This window comes from Protomyctophum parallelum, assembly GCF_964188405.1.
Source record: "Protomyctophum parallelum genome assembly, chromosome: 11".
Classification (NCBI taxonomy): domain Eukaryota; kingdom Metazoa; phylum Chordata; class Actinopteri; order Myctophiformes; family Myctophidae; genus Protomyctophum; species Protomyctophum parallelum.
The window spans coordinates 6,856,820-6,882,043 of NC_139707.1; the positions used below are offsets into that span (position 1 = coordinate 6,856,820).

At 44.3% G+C, this 25,224-nt stretch overlaps 1 protein-coding gene across 1 annotated transcript; it reads left to right on the forward strand.

The window, feature by feature from the left end:
* Window positions 1-1,014: 1,014 nt before the first annotated feature.
* Window positions 1,015-20,957, forward strand: trim45 (tripartite motif containing 45; the record flags this gene model as incomplete). The annotated part of the gene is made up of 10 exons (XM_083776118.1): window positions 1,015-1,376; window positions 2,964-3,296; window positions 5,095-5,395; window positions 7,238-7,383; window positions 9,130-9,494; window positions 11,561-11,690; window positions 15,689-15,803; window positions 17,740-17,866; window positions 19,701-19,856; window positions 20,547-20,957. The coding sequence occupies 9 exons, from the start codon at window positions 1,015-1,017 to the stop codon at window positions 19,853-19,855; spliced, it is 2,034 nt and encodes a 677-aa protein (XP_083632244.1). The 3' UTR covers window position 19,856; window positions 20,547-20,957.
* Window positions 20,958-25,224: the final 4,267 nt, after the last annotated feature.

Genomic DNA, 25,224 nt, shown 5'->3' on the forward strand with positions numbered 1-25,224 from the left:
GATTGGCCCGTTTTTAACAAAAAGCCACAAATCACGAACGCACCGTGCAACGCATACGTGAAATCTTTCACAGACTTAGACCTACTAGGCTGAGGAAAGTCTAAAGATTTCCATTGCAATTCTTTTTGGGTCACGCCCCTTTTTAGCTTAGATTGACTGGCCTAAGTGGTTCCCAAACCTTTTCATGTCAAGGATCCGACCCCCAAATTGACACTATCCTGCAGACCCCCATTTGAAGAGATATGCCAGCTAGGGACCCCCATAAGTCCCCATTTTTATGGCTCTATATCAGTGATTCTCAACCAGTTTAATTTCAAGGACCCCCAGTTTGACATGCATTAGTCTAGACCCCCAATGTAATGGCATTTCTATCTCTGGGACACCATTCACCCCAATTTATATTGTTGATTTAACTCTCAGAGTTACAGACCCATAATGGTCCATTTGGTTTTGGTTCCTAGTGTTCCGAATCCTACCTCTCATTTAGCTGGGCCGGGACCCCCTGGAACTCCCTCAAGGACCCCTAGGGGGTCCCCGGACCCCACTTTGAAAACCACTGGTCTACTACTCATGACGCCACGCCTCAAAGGCCCTGAGGACTTCTCTCATTGGTCCGACTGTAAGGGAAGGTGTCAGATGTCTGAGGAGTAGTAAAGATGTAGTTAAGTTTTTCCAACAAGAAAAGTAGAGTAGTTGTTGTTGTGTACTCTGTCTGTCTGTCTGTCTCCGCCGGTTGAGTTGAACTTTTATGTTCATTGCGTTACATGTTAATGCATGCTTTCCCCCCCCTTTCGCTGCTGTTTAGGAGGACAGAGACGCTTGTTGTCATTTGGATTTGATAGTTTCCATTCCAATTCCATTAGAGCAGAGGGGGTAGTAGTTAGGTGTGTGTATTTTTTTTTACGGTGGGTGGGATTCATTGTTTTGTTATTTATATTTCGCAGGAATTATTCAGGTGTAAACTTTACTTACCTTTAACAATACCAGCGGCACTACTATACTACTACTACTATAATGTCGGACTCCAAGCAGCAGCCGCCGCCGCAGCAGCAGCAGAGTAAAGAAGACGCGGACCACCATCAGACGCCAAATCCATTACTTTGTAGCGAGGACAAGTCGCCTCGCTGTGTGGTGAAGCAGCAGACATCCCTGCAGGGCAGCGCCGCCGGGGCCGGTGGGGCGGTGTGCGGTGGGGCCGGGGCCGGTGGGGCGGTGTGCGGGGTGTGTAAACGGCTGTACCGCGACCCTAAAATCCTGCCGTGTCTGCACACGTTCTGTTCCGAATGCATTGTGCAGTTGGAGCCGTTCTCGGTGTCCCAGCAGCAGGGAACCACCGGCACCAAGAAGACCACCTCCAGCACCTCCAACACCAACCGGTATTAACTACTAACGATGGACTGTCTATCTGCCTGTCTGGTTACCTTTATTTATTACTTATAACTATAATAGGCTTTGAAGTTGCTCAGGGCAGATACTGACATTAAACAAACTAATAACCTAAATGATAGGCCTTTTATGCTATATAGGCCTATCATTAGGGTGGATGCAATTTAATAACTTTATTACTAGCCCTGTAAACATGACCCTCGTATTCATACGAGGGTCATGACGTAACTTCACCCTGGTCTTTGCAGACGCTACATTTACAAATAATTAAAATATATAAACATTCGCATTTCAAATATAAAGTACTCACAAAGTTTCCCACGGGTGTTAGTTAGTAGCAGCGCGAGCGATTAGAATTTCTGCATCCCGCGTTGTTTAATAAAAAGCATTTTTATCCGAGGTGTTATTTTGCCATTGGCTTTCAACTACGCGCCCCTATCGGTCGGGAGGATGGTGGCACTCGGTGTGTTCGATATAGGTACGCTGACCGCCCTGCCAATACAGACTAATAGGCGAGTGCGCTCTCGGTGTGCAACTGTGGATTTCCCAAACGAACCCCGTTTGAAAAAAGTAGCCGGAGAGCTCGGACAAAAATGCATTTTATTAAAGAACGCGGGACGCAGCAATTCTAATCGCTCGCGCTGCTACTAACTAACACCCGTGGGAAACTTTGTGAGTACTTTATATTTGAAATCTGAATGTTTAAATATACGGAAATCTTGTAAATGCAGCGGCTGCAAAAAACAGGGCAAAGTTACTGCATGACTGTCATGATAATTATCATGGCAGTCATGTTCCAGGGCTACTTTATTACCAACTTAAAAATCACACCAGTGTGAAGTGAGTGGCACTCCTATCATCATGTCATCATCTCATTCCGGCCAATAACAATTTGCGTCCTCACTTTTGTCTTCAATGTTTGTGTTTACACAAACACTCAAAACTGGCCATTCATTGCCAATGGCATTAAGCTGGCCATTCATTTTCAATCTGACATTCATTGTTTAAAACTGGCCATTCAATGAATGATTGTGTTTACAAACTTTACACACAGACCCTCAAAGCTGGACATATCTGGTCCTAGCGACCCTCAAAAATACATTTCTGTTTGGCTTTTACGCTTTGAAGTTGCACAGGGCAGATGCCGACATTAAACAAACTAATAAACTAAATGATAGGCCTATACATGCTATGCAAATAAATGACTGACAGTCATTTAATAACTTTATAACCCACTTAAAAATATAGTGGAAAATAGCAGATCTACAGTTGTAGTCTACAGCGTTGTGCTTGTGCTGTTAGTTAATAATAATCGTCTGTATTCCATGTATATAAACTTAGTTGTAGCCTACATATTAAAGTACAAAAATATCAGAACATTTTCCACAGTTTTTGTAATTTGTATTGATTTGATTTTTTTGCCTTGTTTTCTTGTCCTATATCGACTATGTTTGAAATGTATGAACATTTGTCAACATTTTCTAATTACCGGTATTTATGAAAAACGAAACAAAAAAATATTTTTGCGATTATCTCAATAATTTTAAATATGCGAATTATGCAAATACTTGCGCCAGGCCTGCTGCTGCCACCCGGACCTCGTCGTCGTCGTCGTCATCGAGAAGCAGCAGCAACGGCAGCGAGGACCCGCCCCCCTCGTCCCTCCACCACCACCACGTCAGGGACAGGAAGACGAGCGTCCTCTGTCCGGAGTGCGACACCGAGGTGGACATTCCTCTGTCGGGGGTGGGGGGTCTGAGCACGGACCACCTGGCCCTGGACGCCGTGTTCTCGGAGACCCTGATGGCGGACGGCCCGGTGGTGTGCGACCTGTGCAGCGACGGAGACGCCGAGAGGCGCTGCGAGGTCTGCTCCGTCAACCTGTGTGAGTTCTGCAGCCAAGCACACAGGTGGGTGGGTCCCAAAACACTGTTGTTGTTTTCGTCGACTACCTTTTTTCACTGACAAAAACTACATAAAAAGTAAAAAAAAAAACTAAGCCATGATGACTAAAACTATGACTAAATATACTGTCGATTTTGTCAACAAATAAAAACTAGACTAAAATGTTAGGAAGGGACTAGATATCTAGTACAAGTCATTTTACACTTAGTTGCATGCTGAAAATAGCAGATCTACAAGCTCACAACGCGTCACACTGCGACATGTTGTGTGAGCTTGTGTAGATCGGCTATTTTCAGCAAGTGTAAAATCAGCCATTACGACGGCATCAAGGACCGCCAAAACACATTTTAGTCGACTAAATCACCTGTACATTTAGTCGACTAAAATCTTATGATTTGTCGACTAAACCTAGACTAACACTAAAACATTCCGGCTGACTAAAATGTGACTAAAAGTAAATGAACTATTCAAGAGACTATGGGCTGTATTTTGTGTGTCTTAAGTACCAGGTCTTATTCCCTAACTTGAGTAAACTAAAGACCTGGAGGCGTGATCAATGCTCTTTGGCCAAATGGCATTGATCACGCCTCCAGGTCTTTAGTTTACTCCAGTTAGGGAATAAGACCTGGTACTTAAGACACGCAAAATACAGCCCTATGACTAAAACTAAAATGGAAATGTGCTGCCAAAACATCACTGGTCCCAAAGAAAGAACCGACCAGAACACTGGATGTTATCACGGAGGCATAACTACTTCTGCAGAAGGAGGGGAGGACTCTGGTGCGACACGGACACCTCGAGCCTTTCATTAGGTGCTAGTACAAGAGAACGACTAATGCAGTCTTCATCAGAGTCATAAGTCGCAGCATTTAAGGAAGTCTCTATATACAGGGTAGGTGAGGGCTGAGCTCTCAATGAGCCAATGAAAACGTTACTCATCCTCTTGTACTAGCACCTAATCAGTGTTTCCAGACCTGGGCAGACGGGCACGTCCGTTTTTTCCGCTGGGGCAAGCGTTTCCGGGAATCTGGCCGCTGCGGGAAAAGACGCCGGCAGACAGCAGAAAACGGCCGTGCCTGTCTGCCCAGGTCTGGAAATGGCTAATGAAAGGCTTGAAGTGGCTGTGCTGCTATTGTTCTTGTTCCTGTGATGCACCGGGCCGTTCCTGGCTTGAGGCCTGTTGGTAAATTCCCTTCGTTTTGCATAACTACTTCTATTCCAGTGCTGCTCAAACTATTTATTTTAACTATAGAGCGCACACACATGAAACCAAATGGACCTGCCCCTGTACTAAGTGGACCCGTAAGGATCCATTTGTGCACTTTAGGAGTTACCCATATAAGAGTCGTTTTGTACACTTTAGAATTACAGACCAAATTAAGGGTCCGAACCCCCTCAAGGACCCATGAAGGTCACTGGACTGGACCCCACCTGCAAAGTAACTAGTGACTAAAGCTGTCAACTAATTAGTGTAGAGTGTTGAAGTATGAAGTGTCAAAAAGTAGGTCTACCTCCAAATTGTACTTTGAGTACAGTAAGTACCGTACTTCAGTAAATATGTTTGAAATTATTTATTTAGGAATACCCCATTGAGATATAGTATCTCGTTTTCGAGAGGATCCTAATTGTACAATCAATACAAAACAAAACACCAATTCAGGACGGGAACCCCTTTTGGTGTTTTAAGCATTATGTTATACTTTAGCTATTGGGAAAATAGCAGATTACAAGCTCGTTTGTAATAATAATAATAATAATATATATTTTTATAATCCATTAACTGTGGCTGATGGTGTGTGTCAGGAGGCAGAAGCGGACAGCCTCCCACACGGTCCGGTGCCTCCAGGAGCTGAAGGGCCAGACGGGGCGCGTGTCGCGGCCCGTCCTCTGCTCCTTCCACCCGGGCCAGGAGCTGCGTCTGTTCTGCGAGCCGTGTGACCTGCCCGTCTGCATCGAGTGCTCCGCCACCTTCCACCGCGACCCCAGCCAGCACCGCTGCTGCCCCGCGCGCGACGTCATCGACCGACATGGCGGACGCATCCGCCAGCTGGTGTCCGGGTGTCTGCGTCCGCGCCTGGAGCGCCTGGAGGAGGCGCTGAGGAAGGTAGGGTCGGAGTTCAAAGCGTAAGTAGCCTTGCCGAGCCATGAGGCCCATATGGGGCAGGAGCCTATCTCCTGTTTCTGTAGCGTTAGGGCAGCTTGATGTACAAGTACACCCCCTGGACATGACGCTAGTATGTCGCAGGGACCCCAATCCAACCCTTGATGCTGAGTGTAAAGCAGGGAGGCATTGGGTGACCCGGCCTATTCAGACTCCAGTTCCAGGTGAAGAGGTGGCCACCTTTTCTTCACCAAAACGGTGTTTCCGTGCTCATATCTCCTGACCTCCATGGCCAACAATTCCTCAAATTCGCCCATTGTTTTCCCTCTGCTTTCCCTCTCCTTTGCTATTCTATATACCGGTAGTCTCTCTCTCTCTCTCTTTATGTTGCTGTCTCTATAATTTAATTTCTTTGTTCTCTCGATCTCCCGCTGCTCTGTTCTCGCGAGTTTATTGGTTTCTTTTTACATCGGGAGCTTGCAAAACCAAGGGGGCCGACCACCCAACTTCTAGACCAATCACATTGCCCGGAGCGAGTCTTGGCGACCACCTTTTTGGTGGCTAGTAAAAACCGAGAAGAAAAAATATTAAATTAATCAATTAAAAACGATTCCAACATTTTTCAAAAGTATTTCATACCCAAACTAGTGAACATAGCAGAGCTCACAGCGCAGCACAAAGCGACACCTTGTGTGCTTGTAGATCTGCTATTTTCACTAGTTTGGGTCCCGGGCAAGCATCTAATTTCTCTTTGGAGCTAAAACGTTTGTGAACCACTGGTATAAATGCTACATCCTGTCCAGGGAGTGTTGTACTTGTACATCAAGCTGCCTCACACTATGGAAACAGGAGTTATTCTTGTCTCCTGACCCCATGGGCCACATGGCTCAGGAACTGACCATTCCCATGGCTACTTACTGTGACCGTTGACCTGACAGGTGTGGTGACATTGAGATCAGTACAGCACCGTTTATGACTGAAATTACATATAAACTGTTGTGCTTTCGAAACACTAATATACTTTTTACAATTGCCGTTAACCTAAGGGCTCCACATGTCATAATGTGTGTTAACTTGTCTTATTTCCCCTCAGATCATCCCCCCCCCCCCCCTTTTATTTTTTTTGCTGTATCACTTTCTGTATGAAAACGCAAGATGGGAGTAAACGTTATGAACCCGATAGTCCACCAACAGTAGGGTAGAGTGTGTGATGAGGATAAATTATGTACTGTAACTGTATATCCGCTGAGGGTGAAAGTGATGTAAGACAATGTTTATTGAGTGTTTCTGTCCCCCCCACACACACACACACACACACACACACACACACACACACCACACACCACACACCACACACACACAGGAGGGCTTGTTGCTCTCATGCTAGTAAACGTCCCCCAAATGTCGGTATTCTATATGTGAAGCAGAAGTAGCACATTACACTGATGGACAGAAACGGACAGCTGTTCCTGTACGACCACAGTAGCAGCAGTCTGTGAACGGCCCCCTACACAAGTGGAGGGACACCAGCTCTATACCAAATGTTTCATAATACAATTAACAATGTGGGCATTTAGCAGACGCTCTTAATCCAGAGCGATGTACAGTAAGCAAGAAAAAAAAACATGTTAATACAGTACATACAAATAGTCATCATGAGTCATACTTAAGCTAAGAACCAGTGGAATATCTATATAATTAAACTATGCTTATACACTAAATATACTTTTATTTATTTTTAGAAAATGTTTAGTGCCAGGGACGCCCAGATAGAGAAGATCTGTGTTTAAAAAAAACATCTCTCAAAGTCAAACACGTCTCTCTCTCCTCTCTACTGTCTGTTAGGTGGAGGTGTCCCAGGAGACCTTGCACACGCGGGTGGAAGCGGTGGCGGTGGAGGTGCGTGCGTTCGCCAGAGGCTACGCCAACGCCGTGGAGACCCACTGTGTGTCTCTGCTCCGAAGGCTGGAGGAGGTCCGCGTCCAGCGCAGGTAGAGTACCGCAGAGAAGACGCTCTATTTAAACCATTTTAGACACACGAGAGCAGATTCGACAAAATGTCTTCTGAATCATGACAGTTTTCTTAAAATCCTAAGATTCTATATCAGTGGTTCTCTCACTTTTTCCATGTCAAGGATCCCCAGAATTATACTTTTTTGGCCCCCGAAATTTGATGTTCCAGGGACCCCTTAATTGGGTCGTCCACTCACAGTTGACAGTCTTTGTATTGAGTTTGTGCTTAAAATGTACTGTAAATTCTACAAACTGTTAATAAAGATTTCAATCAATCAATCAATCAATCAATCCTCTCAAAGCAAATATTTGAGTTACAAATGTTCACTGTGAAAGATTATATATTCAAAGATTTGAGCCATATTTTCATGATTTTTCAAAAATGGAAGATCTACAAGCTCGTAGCACGGCACTCAGTGCCGCGTTATGAGCTTGTTATTTTTCAACAGCTAAAGTTTTAAATAATGGTTAAAGTGGTTAAAAGTTATCAGGCGACACAGATGCGTCCTCAGGTCTAAATGGTTCTCCAAGTGGGGTCCTTGAGGGGGTTCCCGGGGGGGGATAGCCTACACACTAAAGTAGTATAGCGTGCTGACAACAAGCTTGTTTTGGTCCAAAAAGAAGAATCGGAGAGATTACGATTCTAAAAGCTGCATAGACTGCATAAGCCAGCAGAATTTTCATTTCCGTTTTATAATTAAAAGATTTCATCACACCACACGCAAGCTTTACGCTGCGTTTGTAGCTGGTAGATCTGCTACGCTGTAGTAGTATGTATGATCAAGTACGGTGTTAATTTACGAGAAAAAAAAAAAAAAGGAGATAGTCTATTTGCCAGCCCATAGAGCCCCATTGTATTGTCTGCGTGTGTGTGCTAAACCTGACTCTGCCAGATTGCGGCAGTATTGAGTCCCCTCCTCCTCCTGCCTGCAACTGGTCTCTCTCAAGCAGAAATTATGAACCCGGAAGCAGCGGGACAAACATTTGATATCTCCATGATAATTTCGAGTTGTAGTCTTGTTTGGTTGAGTTTACTTACATTTGCGCTGTGGCACAGCTTCAATATGCCATACGTCTCGCGTTGATTCCGCCTCTAGCGGCCACATACAGCCGCACATCGTCTCTTCCCGGAGAGACTCCAGACTCACCCTTCTGGCAGAATGCAAATGTTGTCCAGCAGGGGGAGTGGTTCCACCAGGCTATGTATGTGTGTGGCAGACGTGTATCCCGAGAGAAGACAGACTATGCACCCACTGCACACAAAATGAAGTGGAAACCGAGCTACACTTCCTAACCATCTGTCCATTGTACCAAGACATCAGAGACACATACTTCCCACAGATTACAACCACACACAGAGATTTTGAAAACATGACCAATGACAAAAAAAAATCCCATATCTGCTGGGCGAAGTACAACAATGTGCAAACACAGCAGCAAGATTTCTGAGTTGCTGTGATAGGAGAAGGATATCAAATGGAACACAACTACCCTAAAGACTAATCATTGTGTATATTCCTGCACTATACCGGCATCAAGTGACCTTGGTACATAGAATTTGATCTATTGAAGATTCTGACCTTCAAAAGTACATAATTTTTGTATTGATTGTATTGCTGTATTGTTGTATTGTTCTCTCTGCTTTGGCAATGTAAACGTATGTTTTCTCATGCCAATAAAGCCCTTTGAATTGAAATTGAATTGTGTGTGCCACTCGTCTGCAGGAACCAGCTGCACCTGCAGAAGGCCCAGCTGCAGCAGGCGCTGGCGGACGTGCGCGGCGGCGTGGACTTCGCGGAGAGGCTGCTGACCTCGGGCTCGGAGGCGGAGATCCTCAGCGCCAAGGGCGTGACCCTCCGGAGACTGGGCGGGCTGGCGGAGACGGGCTACGACCCGGCCCACCCCGCCGCGGCCACCGGCGGCGGCAGGGGGGCCGCGGGCCCCCCGCCGGGCCTGGGACCCGACGACGACGGCAGCAGCATCTGCTTCCTGCCCCGAGAGGGCGCCGGCGAGATCCAGGGCTTCCCCGTGGTCGGGGTGATCTACGCCAAGACGCTGGACCTCAGCAGGTGCACCATCGAAGGAGAAGGTGAGGGTTCATTACTGCGGTGTGGGGTTCATTACTGCAGTGTCGGGTTCATTACCGCGGTAAATTAACCCATTCTGACCTGAGATCAGATTCATACGAGGTTTTCCACTGGACACACACTGGTCTGATGAACCCATTCTGACCTGAGATCAGATTCTAAAAATGTCAGTCGTTCAAAAATAGTAGACCTACAAGCTCGTATCGCGCCACTCGGTGGCGCGATATGAGCTTGTAGATCTGCTATTTTTCAATAGCTAAAGCACGACATGATGCCAACACCAAAATGGGTGCCCGGTCAGAATGGGTTCAAAAATATATAAAACAATTTATTTATTAAATTATTTGTCTTGTTTTGCGTGCTGTTCTGGCGACCTAAGTTCTAGGCTACGAGTGCATATGGTGTGATATGAAATGAAAGGTTTACCATAATAAACACGGACAGACAGTGACAGACATCAGCCTGCTCTCTGACCACGTGGAACAAGCTCAGGAGCTCCTGACCAGAGTTATCACCTATTACATCTCATCAGAGCATCCACCTCTGACAACAACAGGAGGCACTGCTTCTTTTTTATTGAAGGAAGAACAGACAAGAAAAACACAACTGACAAGACTATACGGAAAGAAAAAGACAAAAAAGAAAAGAAAAAAAGGCTGCATTTTTCATATTACAAAAAAAACATTCAGTGAAATCCTATTGCAATATCGCTAGGCTGAGAGAAGAGATTCCACTTTTCCCACTTTTTATAGAATTTATCCTCTTGTAGTCCAAGTATGAATGTACACCTCTGTACTCAAGAACGACGGAGGAGTGCAAAGCACCAACGAGCTGGCCAGATGTATGGACATTCCCGGGATGACTGGAAGCAACGATGGAGGGCTCGTCTGAGGACGACCTAGAGAGAGTGAGGCTGCTCAGTCTAATCATGTCAACAATAATGTTAACACATGGCTTGGGGAGGTCATTACGATTACTGCGGTAACAAAAACCCCATACCGCCCCAGCCCTAATTTGAACCTGTGATTTATCAGCAATGGCCCTCAAACTTCTCAGGCCGTGACCCCTCCGAAAATAATGTGTACGTGGGCCGCTCTCCCCCCCCCCCCCCCCCCCCTCTTTCCCCAAATCCGTCTCAGTGGCTGTGGCACGTTGTGAGCTTGTAGTTCGGCTATTTCTCACGTTCCCCCTATACTATACCCCTATACTAGATATAGGGGTGCTCGGGTTCGGGCCGTCCCCTCTGGTGAAGTGATGGTAAAATGGCGCGTTCCTCACTCCATCCATTTGGGGGGGAGGGGGGGGGGGGGGGGGGGGGGAAACGTGGCTAAGCACTCAGTGTGAGGTCATTGTGGTGAGAGAGACAGCGGCGGTGGGGTCTTATCCCTCTGTGGGGGGTCCCAGATAAATGCCTATGTGCTTCCTTTTACGTGCTTTTGTCTGAATGATGAACTACCTCTTTTAATGTCATGTCTCTCGTGTGTGTGTGTGTGTGTGTGTGTGCGTGTGTGTGACCTTTCTGCCTGTGTGCTCATCTGTCCTTCAGCTATTCTGCTTCTTTCTGTGTGTGTGTGTGTGTGTGTGTGTGTGTGTGTGTGTGTGTGTGTGTGTGTGTGTGTGTGTGTGTGTGTGTGTGTGTGTGTGTGTGTGTGTGTGTGTGTGTGTGTGTGTGTGTGTGTGTGTGTGTGTGTGTGTGTGTGTGTGTGTGTGTGTGTGTGTGTGTGTGTGTCCAATCTCAGGAAGTTCATACTACTGCCTGTGGGGGGCAGCAATACGCCTTGCTGTGTTGAAAGAAGATAATAATATTTCCAAAGCTAGATCCCAGTTGAGACCGTTGAGAGCTGATGCCTGAATCAATCAATTCGATTTTTATTATATATATCTCTCTCTAAATCTTCTCTTCTGGGGGTCACTGGGACAAAATACTTTCAGATGGGGCTCTCCTGCCAATTCAATTTGGGAGTCAAATAGTTTCAGAACTACTGCTGTAAATGGAAGTGTGTGTGTGTGACTGTGTGTGTGTGTGTGTGTGTGTGTGTGTGTGTGTGTGTGTGTGTGTTCACTCCAGGGCTCCAGCAGGGCAGGGAGGGTCAGCAGGGTGCGTTCAGCCTGGTCTGCAGGGACTCTGCGGGGGAGCATATGGGACGCGGAGGGGACAACGTGCTGGTCAGCATCATCCACAAGGACAAGAAGGACTGGTGAGTGACCACAGCCTTCTGTTTGCACTCATGGTCTTTAGACTGGTGAGTGACCACAGCCTTCTGTTTGCACTCATGGCCTATAGACTGGTGAGTGACCACAGCTTTCTGTTTGCACTCATGGCCTATAGACTGGTGAGTGACCACAGCCTTCTGTTTGCACTCATGGTCTATAGACTGGTGAGTGACCACAGCTTTCTGTTTGCACTCATGGTCTTTAGACTGGTGAGTAACCACAGCCTTCTGTTTGCACTCATGGCCTATAGACTGGTGAGTGACCACAGCTTTCTGTTTGCACTCATGGTCTTTAGACTGGTGAGTGACCACAGCCTTCTGTTTGCACTCATGGTCTTTAGACTGGTGAGTGACCACAGCCTTCTGTTTGCACTCATGGCCTTTAGACTGGTGAGTGACCACAGCCTTCTGTTTGCACTCATGGTCTTTAGACTGGTGAGTGACCACAGCTTTCTGTTTGCACTCATGGTCTATAGACTGGTGAGTGACCACAGCTTTCTGTTTGCACTCATGGTCTTTAGACTGGTGAGTGACCACAGCTTTCTGTTTGCACTCATGGTCTTTAGACTGGTGAGTGACCACAGCTTTCTGTTTGCACTCATGGTCTTTAGACTGGTGAGTGACCACAGCCTTCTGTTTGCACTCATGGTCTTTAGACTGGTGAGTGACCACAGCCTTCTGTTTGCACTCATGGTCTTTAGACTGGTGAGTGACCACAGCTTTCTGTTTGCACTCATGGTCTTTAGACTGGTGAGTGACCACAGCCTTCTGTTTGCACTCATGGTCTTTAGACTGGTGAGTGACCACAGCCTTCTGTTTGCACTCATGTTATTTAGACTGGTGAGTGACCACAGCCTTCTGTTTGCACTCATGGTCTTTAGACTAGTGAGTGACCACAGCTTTCTGTTTGCACTCATGGTCTTTAGACTGGTGAGTGACCACAGCCTTCTGTTTGCACTCATGGTCTTTAGACTAGTGAGTGACCACAGCCTTCTGTTTGCACTCATGGGTCCTGATTCTTCAAAAACGAAATGCGCCAGAGTGTAACGGTGGCGGAAACAGATTTCGTATTTATCCGTCCGATCAAGCTACGTTGAGATGACGTGTTATTCAGAGAGTGGTGTGTACCACAGGTACGCAGGTGTATCGCAGGTGTATGTCATACTGAATGCAGCGGGTGCAAAGTGATCGGAAAAGCGCCCGACAACCTCATCTGCATAGATCCACGCCCCATATCGCACCATAAAAGGCTTCAAGCATGACTCAGCAGACAGCAGTTTGAGATCCGTCTGTCAAAAAAAGAAAAAAGGCTTTGCAGCCGCAGACTATAATAGCGGCTTCACAAATTAGCCTACAATAAAAATGATTGCTGGAAAGAAATCACAGCCACGGTCACTGCTATGAATATAGCCCGCACTCTATTAATTTAATAATTCTACACATGTAGGAGCATGAGGACAGTTAGGGCTTTTATGTTATGTCGTTTTTGCACAATTGTATATTACCACTGTAGGCTACTATATATGTACAAACTGACATCAATCCATCAAAGGACACCAAAGGAAATTCAAAGATTTCCAAGCTTACAACGGTGCGTGCTCCGCTGAAGCAATATAATTATAATTTTTTAATTATGTTCGGGACCAAGGCGGGTGCTCACTCACACCTTTGCAGAGGTAAAACATATCCGATATTTAAAATATCGGATATATGTCAAATTGTCAATGCAAAAGTCGTCTTTTGAGAGAGAGCTAGAGAGAGAGAGAGAGGGAGGGGGGAATGGGCCCTCAACACTGTTTGCGCGATAAAGAACAGTAGCCTATACATTCATAAGTGAATAATTATAGGCCTACCTCGTAGGCCTGGGATCCTCTTGTCTGAAGAAATTATAATCCAGTGAGTTAAACTATTCTGTGTGTGGCATCCATGTGATCAATATCAATATACATTATTATAAATTCTGTCTGTCTGTCCGTCATGTTTGTGAACAAGCGCGAGTGGAGGTGATCTTGCTTAAAACTATGATATGACTGGCCGACTTTCAAACACGCTGATGCCATTCATTAGGCTAATGTGGTCTTCTATTTTTTTTTTCTACTATATTATTTTTTATATATATATATATATATGTATGACCAAGTATGTAGACTTAAGTGGATAATCAGACAGACTAGTGGATTTATTTGATTATTATAACATTCTCAATTATTAAATTAATAGAAGAAAGAAGACGTAATTGATTGGATAATCCCTAAGGAGATAACCAACATGTTCAGCCCTGATCATACAGCTACAGATTTCTCCTGGTAAAACCACACCGTTGTTTTGGTATTTTGCGTTTCAGCACGGTAGAAGCGGCCGTGGTGGATAACTGTTAGGGCTGTCAAAAAAAATCGATTCGAGTTAGAATCGCGATTCTAATGCCGTCCGATTCAGAATCGTTTCTCATTTTCCAAAAATCAATTTTTTTTTCTTGCACAAATGTACCTGTACCTGACCGGTACATTTCTGCAAAAGAAAACAAAAAAAACATGCACAGGTACTACCTGTGCATGCAATGCATTATGGCCTGGGTTTCTGCATAGTGCATTTACTACCAGCTAAGCTAAGCCTGCCAATTGTATTTATTTTACACCTGTTTTAATACTAATGTATTGTTCTGGTATTGAGTGAGAAGAGATTTTGAAACTTTTGTACTGGTTCAAATTTGTGTTCTTACTCTTGGATTTAACCTTTGTGTGTTTAAATCATTCAGTTGATAAAACCTTTACAATTATACAAGCTTTTTACTAAATGTACTCTGCTTTCATGCCAGAAGACTGGAGTAGATCATGCTAAAATTCTATTTAAAGGTATATTCAGTGATTTCACTTAATTCAAATATCACTTATTTTTTTGTTTTGTTGTGATAATCCTCCCTACTATAGAGTGTGCTGGCCATATAAGGAGTTCCTCCCTGTCCCCAGTTAACCCCTGGGGGTCAAAAAACCTTAGGTTTCGTTTTTGACTCTCTATCCTGATTGGACGAAAGGCTAGGTCCCACAGCCAAAAACGAAACCTAAGGTTTTTTGACCCCCAGGGGTTAACTGGGGACAGGGAGGAACTCCTTATATGGCCAGCACACTCTATAGTAGGGAGGATTATCACAACAAAACAAAAAAATAAGTGATATTTGAATTAAGTGAAATCACTGAATATACCTTTAATTGTTTTTAATAAAATAAAATAAAAACTGCTTTAGAATCGGGAAAAAATCTTTTTTGAATCGGAAAAATCTAAAAGATCGTTTTTGAATCGAATCGTCACCCCAAGAATCGGAATCGAATCGAATCGTGGGACACCTAAAGATTCGCAGCCCTAATAACTGTTGTTTTGGTGTCTGTGTTTCAGCACGGTGGAAGCAGCCGTGGTGGATAACTGTTGTTTTGGTGTTCTGTGTTTCAGCACGGTGGAAGCAGCCGTGGTGGATAACTGTTGTTTTGGTGTTTTGTGTTTCAGCACGGTGGAAGCAGAGCCGTGGTGGATAACTGTTGTTTTGGTGTCTGTGTTTCAGCACGGTGGAAGCAGCCGTGGTGGATAACTGTTGTTTTGGTGTTCTGTGTTTCAGCACGGTGGAAGCGGCCGTGGTGGATAACTGTTGTTTTGGTGTTCTGTGTTTCAGCACGGTGGAAGCAGCCGTGGTGGATAACTGTTGTTTTGGTGTCTGTGTTTCAGCACGGTGGAAGCGGCCGTGGTGGATAACTGTTGTTTTGGTGTTCTGTGTTTCAGCACGGTGGAAGCAGCCGTGGTGGATAACTGTTGTTTTGGTGTTCTGTGTTTCAGCACGGTGGAAGCAGCCGTGGTGGATAACTGTTGTTTTGGTGTTTTGGTGTTTCAGCACGGTGGAAGCGGCCGTGGTGGATAACTGTTGTTTTGGTGTCTGTGTTTCAGCACGGTGGAAGCAGCCGTGGTGGATAACTGTTGTTTTGGTGTCTGTGTTTCAGCACGGTGGAAGCAGCCGTGGTGGATAACTGCGATGGATCGTACGCTGTGTCCTACACGCCTGTGGAGCCAGGCCTCTACTCTGTGTGGGTGTGTGTTAAGGCCCAGCACGTCAAGGTACTGTATATATATATCCCATTCTGACCTGAGATCAGATTCATACGAGGTTTCCAATGGACACACACACTGGTCTGATTAACCCATTCTGACCTGAGATCAGATTCTAAAAATGTCAGTCGTTCTTTGATTTTTCAAAAATAGCAGACCTACAAGCTCGTAGCGCGCCACTCGGTGGCGCGCTATGAGCTTGTAGATCTGCTATTTTTCAATAGCTAAAGCATAACATGATGCTAACACCAAAATGGGTTCCCGTTCAGAATGGGATATTCTGCATTTGTGCCACCATTGGATAGTCAAAAGTCGTACGATTTGTCACACACGTGACGTTACCGCAGTGTAAGTTTGTTCTCCGCATTTGACCCATCTCTTGGAGCGGTGAGCCACAGCCGTGCCGCGCTCGGGAATCATTTGATTAGTTGAATTGATCCCCGGCCCTCCTCCGGGCCGGGGATCGAACCCACCGACCTCCCAGTTTCAGGGCACACACTCTAGCCACAAGGCTCTGGTTTAGCCAGTCAGTCACTGGAGATTTGGCCAGTCGGACCCAAAACTAAAGAATATTTTGTTGTCGTTGCATAAGATTTTGTCCACAAAACAATAAGAGACAAAAGGCAAACGATGATCAAAATAACAATTCTTCTACATTCTCTAATTGTGTAGACTTCTTGTAAATTAAGTTATGCAGTTTTATAACAATAATTTAACTCTTGAGGGCGTAAAATGAAACCAAATGTAAGTACATTTTATGTATAGCACCTCTCACAGAGATATCTCACAAAGTGCTTTACATACAGTGAGAAAGAGCAAAACGGGGGATAAAACAGAAAGAATACTGTACAATTCGACAATGGACCTGTAATTAATGTTACGCTCTCAAGAGTTAAAGATCTATAAGGGTCCATTTGGTTACCAACTCTCCATGTGCTATTTATTTATATGTTTCAGTCTCTATCCTAATCCTTAATATTGATTGATTGATTTAAATATTTATTAACATTTTGCAGAATTACAGTACATTTCAAGCACAAACTCAATACAAAGACTGTTAACTGTGAGTGGACGACCCAATTAAGCATTACACTTTTTTTACAACAGGGTCCACCATGTTCAGTTCATCAAAACATTTAGAGACGTACAAATAGACACTTCCATATAGTCAAGGAACAGAACAGGAATTCATCATAAAGGAAGCAGAAAGGGGTTCAAATTGTTCAAAATGATTGAAAAGTGTACTGATATATTAGTGGGAGTAGTACTGCAGTAGTTTTATGATTAGTAAGGTGTAGTAGAAAAACTGGTCTTTCACATTCATCGCATTCCGTCTGAAATATTCTCAGCTCATTTCCCCCCCAGGCATAAACAAAAGAACATTGACACTGACTGTACCAATAATTTACAAACGAAGCTAGAAGGCTCGTGGGGAACGCAGCCAATTTACAGTTATTTCTGCATTTCCCTTAGCCTTTAAGCCCTAAATATACTTTGTTGCTCACAATGCGTCGCGCCATGGTGCATTGTGATACAGACAGCAAATCTTATTGTAGTTTTGCATTTTTCATAAATCTTATTTTATATCAGTTTACTTTTAATAAGGTTTAAATGAAGGCTTGCTAGTTTACTTAGGCTAATTTTTGTTTTTTAGTTTGTTAATATTAGTTTTATTTATTTTTATCCCACGATGTTGTAACCCATTTTTCAGCCCTGTGTCAATTATCTAATGTGATCCTGGGCTCTACACACCCTTTCATTATTATTATATGGGGTATTTGTCAGAGTTGAGATTACATCAATGTCTCTCTCTCCCTGTCTCCACCTCCCTCCCTCCCTCCCTCCCTCCCTCCCTCCCTCCCTCCCTCCCTCCCTCTCTCTGCCTCTCCCTCCCTCTCTCTGCCTCTGTCTCTCTCTCTCTCTCTCTCTCTCTCTCTCTCTCCAGGGCTCTCCGTTCGTCCTGAGTGTCCAGAGGAAGCTGAGACGCCATCGCGGGACGTTCCACTGCTGCTCCTTCTGCTCCGGCGGGGGTTCCAAACAGTCCCAGTGCGGCTGCCCTGGAACCATGCCAGGTACAGTAGGCCGAGGGAGAGGCTGATTAAAGACGTGAAATATTCAATGTAAAGCTGCTGTCGCAGAGCGGGACAGAAAGGAACGTTGCACTGCGGGGGAAAGACACGCCACGCTTTCTACTGGCTGGGGAAAACACCCTGACACATTTATTGACAGATTGTGGCTTTAAAAGGACAGCATTCACTGCCAGTGTTTTTCACTAACATTTTGAAGAAATCACCCGATCGTGAACACAGCTCCGTTGCACGAACATTGTCCATTGTGGTATGTTATATAAAATCACACCAGTGTGAACCAAGTGGTGCAACTCCCGTCTATTGGTTCTCTGTATCGTTCCAATTTGTATCATTCCAATTTCTTCTCTGTATCGTTTGCGTCCAGCAGGTGGCAGCCATGTCACATACTTCTCTCGTTCCAATTTCACGCATGCACACCACTCGTGCTCACACAGGTACATCACAAACAAACAGGTACACGGACATTGTTTGCTGGATGTAGAAGTGGTTGCACCACTTAAAAATAACACTATAATAATTCATATCACCTATACAATTACAAAACGCTATTTACAAAGGAGAAAGGGGAATAATGTGGCCAGTGAATATCACCTCCTTTCGATGGAAGAATTGCGTTTCCCTCCCCTCGCGCCTCGCGGTCTCCTGATAGATGGATTTTCAGGCCTGTTTTGAAAGAGGCCAGTGATCCACATTGTGGATGGGATGGTGTCAGTGGCAGAGTAGAAGATTGATGTTTGTTCTATAAAAGGGTGGTACCAAATTGTTGTCGCTCCCTCTATTGCTGTGGCTATAAGTGTCATCTCGTCTTCACTGTCACATCATCACAGGTTTACAAAAGAATGTGGGTGAAATTGTGTGTTGTGTGAGGCGCGATCACGCGGTACGCATATCACACGCACTTCATCGACACCCATTACGCGGATTCAGTGTTCGGAGCTATATACAGAACAGTAGTGTTTGGAAGTGGACCTCGATGGCAAGCATTCTGCTTGTTCTCGTTGTCTCCGAGCACACTGAAACAAATTACAAGTCGACTCTATTTTTGCCAATAAACCATTGAAACATCTGTTTCCATTTTTGCTTTCGCTATAAAAAAAATAGCTCACAGCGCGTCACTTAAAGTGTGAGAAGTATTGATTTGAATCAATTGACTGAATGTTTGATGTTACATTTTTTATCTACAACCATAGACTGTAAAAAATATGGACAAAGCGTTCCCCGGGTCTAACATGGACGTAAAATGAAGCCTGTTATTCCTGCACTGTAAGTCGCCATCTTTCTAGATCCGTTTTGGCCCAGCTGGCCATTGGCTGGCTCCGTTTTGGTCCAGCTGGCCATTGGCTGGCCCAGACAACGAGGCGGGACTTCCCCCCTTCTTCTCCGTTGGTTTTTATTTTGACTCGAGTGGGAGGGGAATCCCGATCATAGACTGTAACGGTAGCCTAACCCTAACCCTCAGAACATATGCGACTTTATGGTAATTTTTTTAATTAATGGGACCATAATTTTCCAAAAAGAATATTATGACATTAGAAATGAGACTTTAAACTAGTGACTGGAAGCAGAAAGTATTCATGACCATGTTTATTAAGGTAATACAATCTAGGTGAAGTTGGGCCCAAATACATGGACTTCTATGGGGCTATGGGTTTTTCTGGGTCCAATGACAGCGCCACAACAGGCCATTATATGAACTACGATTTCCTTAGTGGCTTCACAAAATACCTGTCTGACTGCCCCCCTGTCTACAACGCAAGTCTATGGGAGCGTTGTGGGTCTCAATAGCTCTGGTTGGTGTGTGTGCCTGTGCCTGCAGGAGGGTTCCAGGGCTGTGGTCACGGCCATAAGGGCCACCCAGGGAAGCCCCACTGGTCGTGCTGTGGCAGTACGGCGGAGCAGTCGGAGTGTCTGCCTCGGAGCATCATGGACGCCGTTTCCCCGCGGGGCCGCCTGCGGACTGTCGAGCTCTGAGGTAACGGATGGATTAACCCTCACAAGCCCCCCGGCGCCAGTATGTTTGAGGTGGGCCCCCATAGTGCTCAGGGGAGGGAATGGGACCTGTGTTTAGTGGTTGGATGAACCTACATCCTGAGGCCATCGGCTCACGTTGTCCCCATGACTCTCAGACTGTTTACTGTTTTTTTTTTTTATCTGTCCAGGGATTGGAATTGTGGCTGAGCCTTTTTCTTTTTAATATATATATTCCTGGTTCAATCAATTCCAGATAAACACATTGACACAAACAGCCGCTGCCCAAATATTGGAGGTAAAGGTTAATTGCCTTGTTCAGGAGTGTTTTCTGAGGCAGACGTGTTTCGCATTCTTTCATTCGGTTGTTTTGCTGCTGCTTATCCCATTCTGACCAGGCACCCATTTTGTTGTCAGCATCATGTTATGCTTTAGCTATTTAAAAATAGCAGATCTACAAGCTCATATCGCGCCACCGAGTGGCGCGATACGAGCTTGTAGGTCTGCTATTTTTGAAAAATCGAAGAACGACTGTGACATTTTTAGAATCTGATCTCAGGTCAGAATGGGCTAATCAGACCAGTGTGTGTCCAGTGGAAACCTCGTATGAATCTGATCTCAGGTCAGAATGGCTTATAGAGGTGCTGCTGACAACGGTCCCTTTGTGTCTTTCTTATTATGAACAACATGACAGAAGTCAAGGGAGACGACGCACGATGATGCAGGCCACCAGACCCATGCAGCAGTGTGGTTTCTTTGCCATCTTGTTGTGGGAAATGACTGTGGGGAACGAGTGTTTCCAATTAATACCTTTGAAGAACAATCCCTCAGTAATGTGACGTCAGTGATCATTACATGTGGCTTTACGATCAAAAGGCGAGGCACCAGACATGATCATGGTCACATTGTTGTTTTGGTGGTACTATACAGAATATTTGTTTAGTTTAGTTTGTGTATGCAGAAATATTCATAATTTAGGATGTGAACATGTGTATGAATAGTCTAACTTTAATATGACATTAATCAAGGTATGAGCCATTTGCCTTAATTCTTTATCTATGTATGTTATCATGAGCAACGGTGTGGTTTTACCAGGAAGCTCATGATAAAAGGTTTTTTTTACCTTTTATCATGAACCTTTAATTCCAGTAATAACTAGAAAAAGTGCCCTTCCAGGAGGATAGGAGTGTGTGAGATAATATAAACATGTTTTTTTGCAACAATTTTTTTGTTTGTTGAGGAAATGCAGAGCCAGATCACTCATAGCATCTCTGAGGATATATATATATATAGTATTCTGGATGAGCAGGACATGTGCAGCATTTTGTACAAAACGGGAAGGCAATCTTAGCTAATCAGTGTAGAATCTGAGAAATCCAACAGGCTCGTATTGATCATATCACACACTACAGAGATCATGTTTACCGATTTGTGTGAGATTTGGATGAAATCTGTGCGACTAACATGTTTTCCAGAAATTGGCCTCATAGTGGCGCTATAACCGGCAGATGTGGAGGGATGGTAAATGGTAAATGGTGCATTTATATAGCGCCTTTATCCAAGGCGCTTTACATAGATTGTGCATTACATTCACCCATTCACACACACATTCATACACCGATGGCAGCGGAAACCATGCAAGGCACCAACTAGCACATCGGGAGCAATTAGGGGTTCAGTGTCTTGCTCAAGGACACTTCGACAGTAACTCTGGGGGAGCCCGGGTTCGAACTGGCAACCTTATGGTTACCATCCAGGCACTCTACCCCTGAGCCACCGCCGCCCCTGATGCAGAGAATGCAGAGAAAATGTTTTTCCATGGCCTCTAGGGAGTGCATACATGTTGTATGCAGTTATAGGTAAAACAGGAATTAGCCTGTTATAGCGCCACCGTGAGGCTGATTTGGGGAAAAGATTGTGGCATGCCGTCCTCGGCCTAGTGGAAATGTGCGTGTATAATTTCATGGAAATTGGACACTGTGTTTGTGATTTGTGGCATTTTGTTCGAGACGGACCAATTGAAAGAATTGTATATTGTAAGAAGGGGATTTGCTGGTTCTATATCACCCTTACACCAGTGTGCCTGTTAGAGCACCAGGACCATAGTCGGCTTGTGGTTTACATGGAATATTTATTGAGGATGGTGAATGAATGATAGACATGATGATGATGGTGATTAGGACTGATGATTTTAAATGAATGCATCGTAATGGAACATCATCATGGAACAATGAACCGGTTATGGTGGTGCTGCCTCTTCCCACAAATGTTTGCTCCCTGAGTATTCGGCTGCCTACTGTATATAGGCCCACCACAGGTGCGCCAATTAGGGAAAATGATTAAACCCATTCTGACCTGAGATCAGATTCACACGAGGTTTCCGCCGGACACACACTGGTCCTGATGAACCCATTCTGACCTGAGATCAGATTCTAAAAATGTCAGTCGCTCTTCGATTTTTCAAAAATAGCAGACCTACAAGCTCGTATCGCGCCACTCGGTGGCGCGATATGAGCTTGTAGATCTGCTATTTTTCAATAGCTAAAGCATAACATGATGCCGACACCAAAATGGGTTCCCGTATAGAATGGGTTAAACCCCGCCCAGTACACTGGTCTTCTCTACACTTTTCCCTACTCACCGTGTGAGGGGACTTTCTACAACAATTATGTGAGCTTTGGTAGCCAATCTTAGCCAATCAGGATGGAAGATGGGAAATTGTGCAGATCCGTGTTGATCACATGACTATGGAGATAGTGTATACCGAAGTGTGTGACGTATGGATAAAATGTGTACGAGTAATCTGCCTAAATCGGCCTCATGGTGGCGCTATAACCGGCCGTTGAGGAATATTTGGGCCAGAGGTTCGTCGTTGGCCATCCAGGGAGTGTGTGTGCATTGGCATGGATCGGGCCAACAGTGCCGGAGATTAGCGGATAACGGACGGACACACGGACAGAGTGCAAAACATAACATACTCTCTCCCCATGCCTTCGGCCTGGTGGAGACAATTAGTACTAGCCAAATCAGAATATAGATTATTTATGTAACCTCCTTGATTATGTGGTCCATTTAGAAATTCATTTAAATTAGTTTTAAAGGGTGGTATAAAACTAAATAAACCTTTAAAGGAGAATTCCATACTAAAAGGCTTTCTTACCTTTCTTTGTAGTTGTTACGTCCCCACCAAAGAGGTCCAGGTGTTATTTTGTGCAAAAGCTCCTTATTGGCTGTTTCCCCTACCATAAGCCCTAAATGAATTGCATTGAATTGAATGGGAATTGAATGGGGCTATGGGGTGTTATGCTAATTCACTTTTTTCCATCGCTCAAAATTATAATTTCTTTGTATATATCCTCTCTTCATAATGTAAATAATATCCCAAGCGGCACACTTTACTACTTCTTTCGATGGAAATAAGCGAACTAGCATAACACCCCATAGCCCCATTCAATTCCCATTCAATGCAATGCAATTCATTGAGGGCTTATGGTAGGGAAAATAGCCAATAAGGAGTTTTTGCACAAAAAAACACCTGGACCTCTTTGGTGGGGACGTAACAACTACACAGAAAGGTAAGAAAGGTAAAAAAGCCTTCTAGCATGGAATTCTCCTTTAAGTTGTGTTCTGTATTCTCAGGCCTGTGTGTGCTGCACTGTTTGGGTTACTTACCACCACCCTGTGCACATCGCATCGCTAAGCTCAGCTATGGTACTATGTGTTTTTATATATGGGGCACCTGCTCTAAAGTTCAGCCTGAGCTCTTATTGTGGAGCATGTGTTTTTTTATATATGGGGCACCTGCTCTAAAGTTCAGCCTGAGCTCTTATTGTGGAGCATGTGTGTTTTTATATATGGGGCACCTGCTCTAAAGTTCAGCCTGAGCTCTTATTGTGGAGCATGTGTGTTTTTATATATGGGGCACCTGCTCTAAAGTTCAGCCTGAGCTCTTATTGTGGAGCATGTGTTTTTTTATATATGGGGCACCTGCTCTAAAGTTCAGCCTGAGCTCTTATTGTGGAGCATGTGTTTTTTTTATATATGGGGCACCTGCTCTAAAGTTCAGCCTGAGCTGTTATTGTGGAGCATGCAAACAGGACGCGTTATCCCATCATCTTATCACTACTTATGTAAACACTTTAGTAGGATTGGCTTTTGAATATATATATATATATATATCTCAATGCCAACTCATTTGCCAGATACAATGTATGGTGTGTAATCACCATACAGAACCTGACTAAAGACTCATCTGTAGGTGATATGATCACATATTTATAGTGAATTTAATTAATATCTAGCCCATTGCTCTGGGTACTGTGTACATACATTAGCAATTTCAATTTAGTTGAATAGAACGGGACCTTTATTTGCTATGCAAGTGGGATCTTTGGCTTCTCTGTGGTAGAAACAGATAAGATATACAGTATAATATCAAATAAAACCCCAGAGGACTCAAGGACGACACAACATGGCAAATACAAAATCCTTTCGGTTTATGTATTTATTTGCAGCGAATATACTAGTGAGACTGCTGGAGAGTTTGTAAAGTTTACCTCTATCTACATTCTATACAACACACTCTATTTGAGAATTGAGACTCGAGATCAGCCACTCTGTGCCTTGTGGCGAAGCAGAGATTTATCTATGAAAGAAAGTGCTCTGACCTAGAATCTAATCTAGAGTCACACCGTCCTGGGAATACAAAGTTGTGCCTCTTCAGAAGTAGAGTCACTGAGAAAGGCTAGCTTCAAAGGCACAAGGGAACACTGCTGTACATGCTTTTGGTTTTTCTGAATTATCACTCTGCCTTATCTTGGATATAACTAAGCTGGAGACTTTAAACCCAAATTATACTTTTGTCGTATGACAGTATCGCGCGGCGAGAAGAGCCGTTCTGCGGCGTGTTGTGAACTCGTAGATCGGCTATTTTTGGCACACAACATTGCAGAAAATATCAGATCAACAAACATAAAGGGGTTAACCAGCTTGCACACATACCGTTACCACAGTGTGGGTTCGAATCTGGCATGTGAAGTGTGTCTGTGTGGCACCACTCCTCTCTCTCTCTCTCTCTCTCTTCAAAAAATGCAGCGATTCCTTGAAAGAAAATGAATCTATATGCAAAGTGCCTCACATCACAAATATGCATTTCTGATTTAATCTCTTTGCAATGAAGAAGAGAAACTACTGTACTTGAGCACTGTTGTATTGCCTTGTCGTTATTTGTTAAAATGTTTTCCCCCTATGACATGGACTGCAAATAGCATTTTATCCTTTATTATTATTATTTATTATTTTTTGCATTTCCAATCATTAAAGCAAGGGCATGTAGGCTAGTCAATCTATGGTCTACTTGTATTAAAATGTTA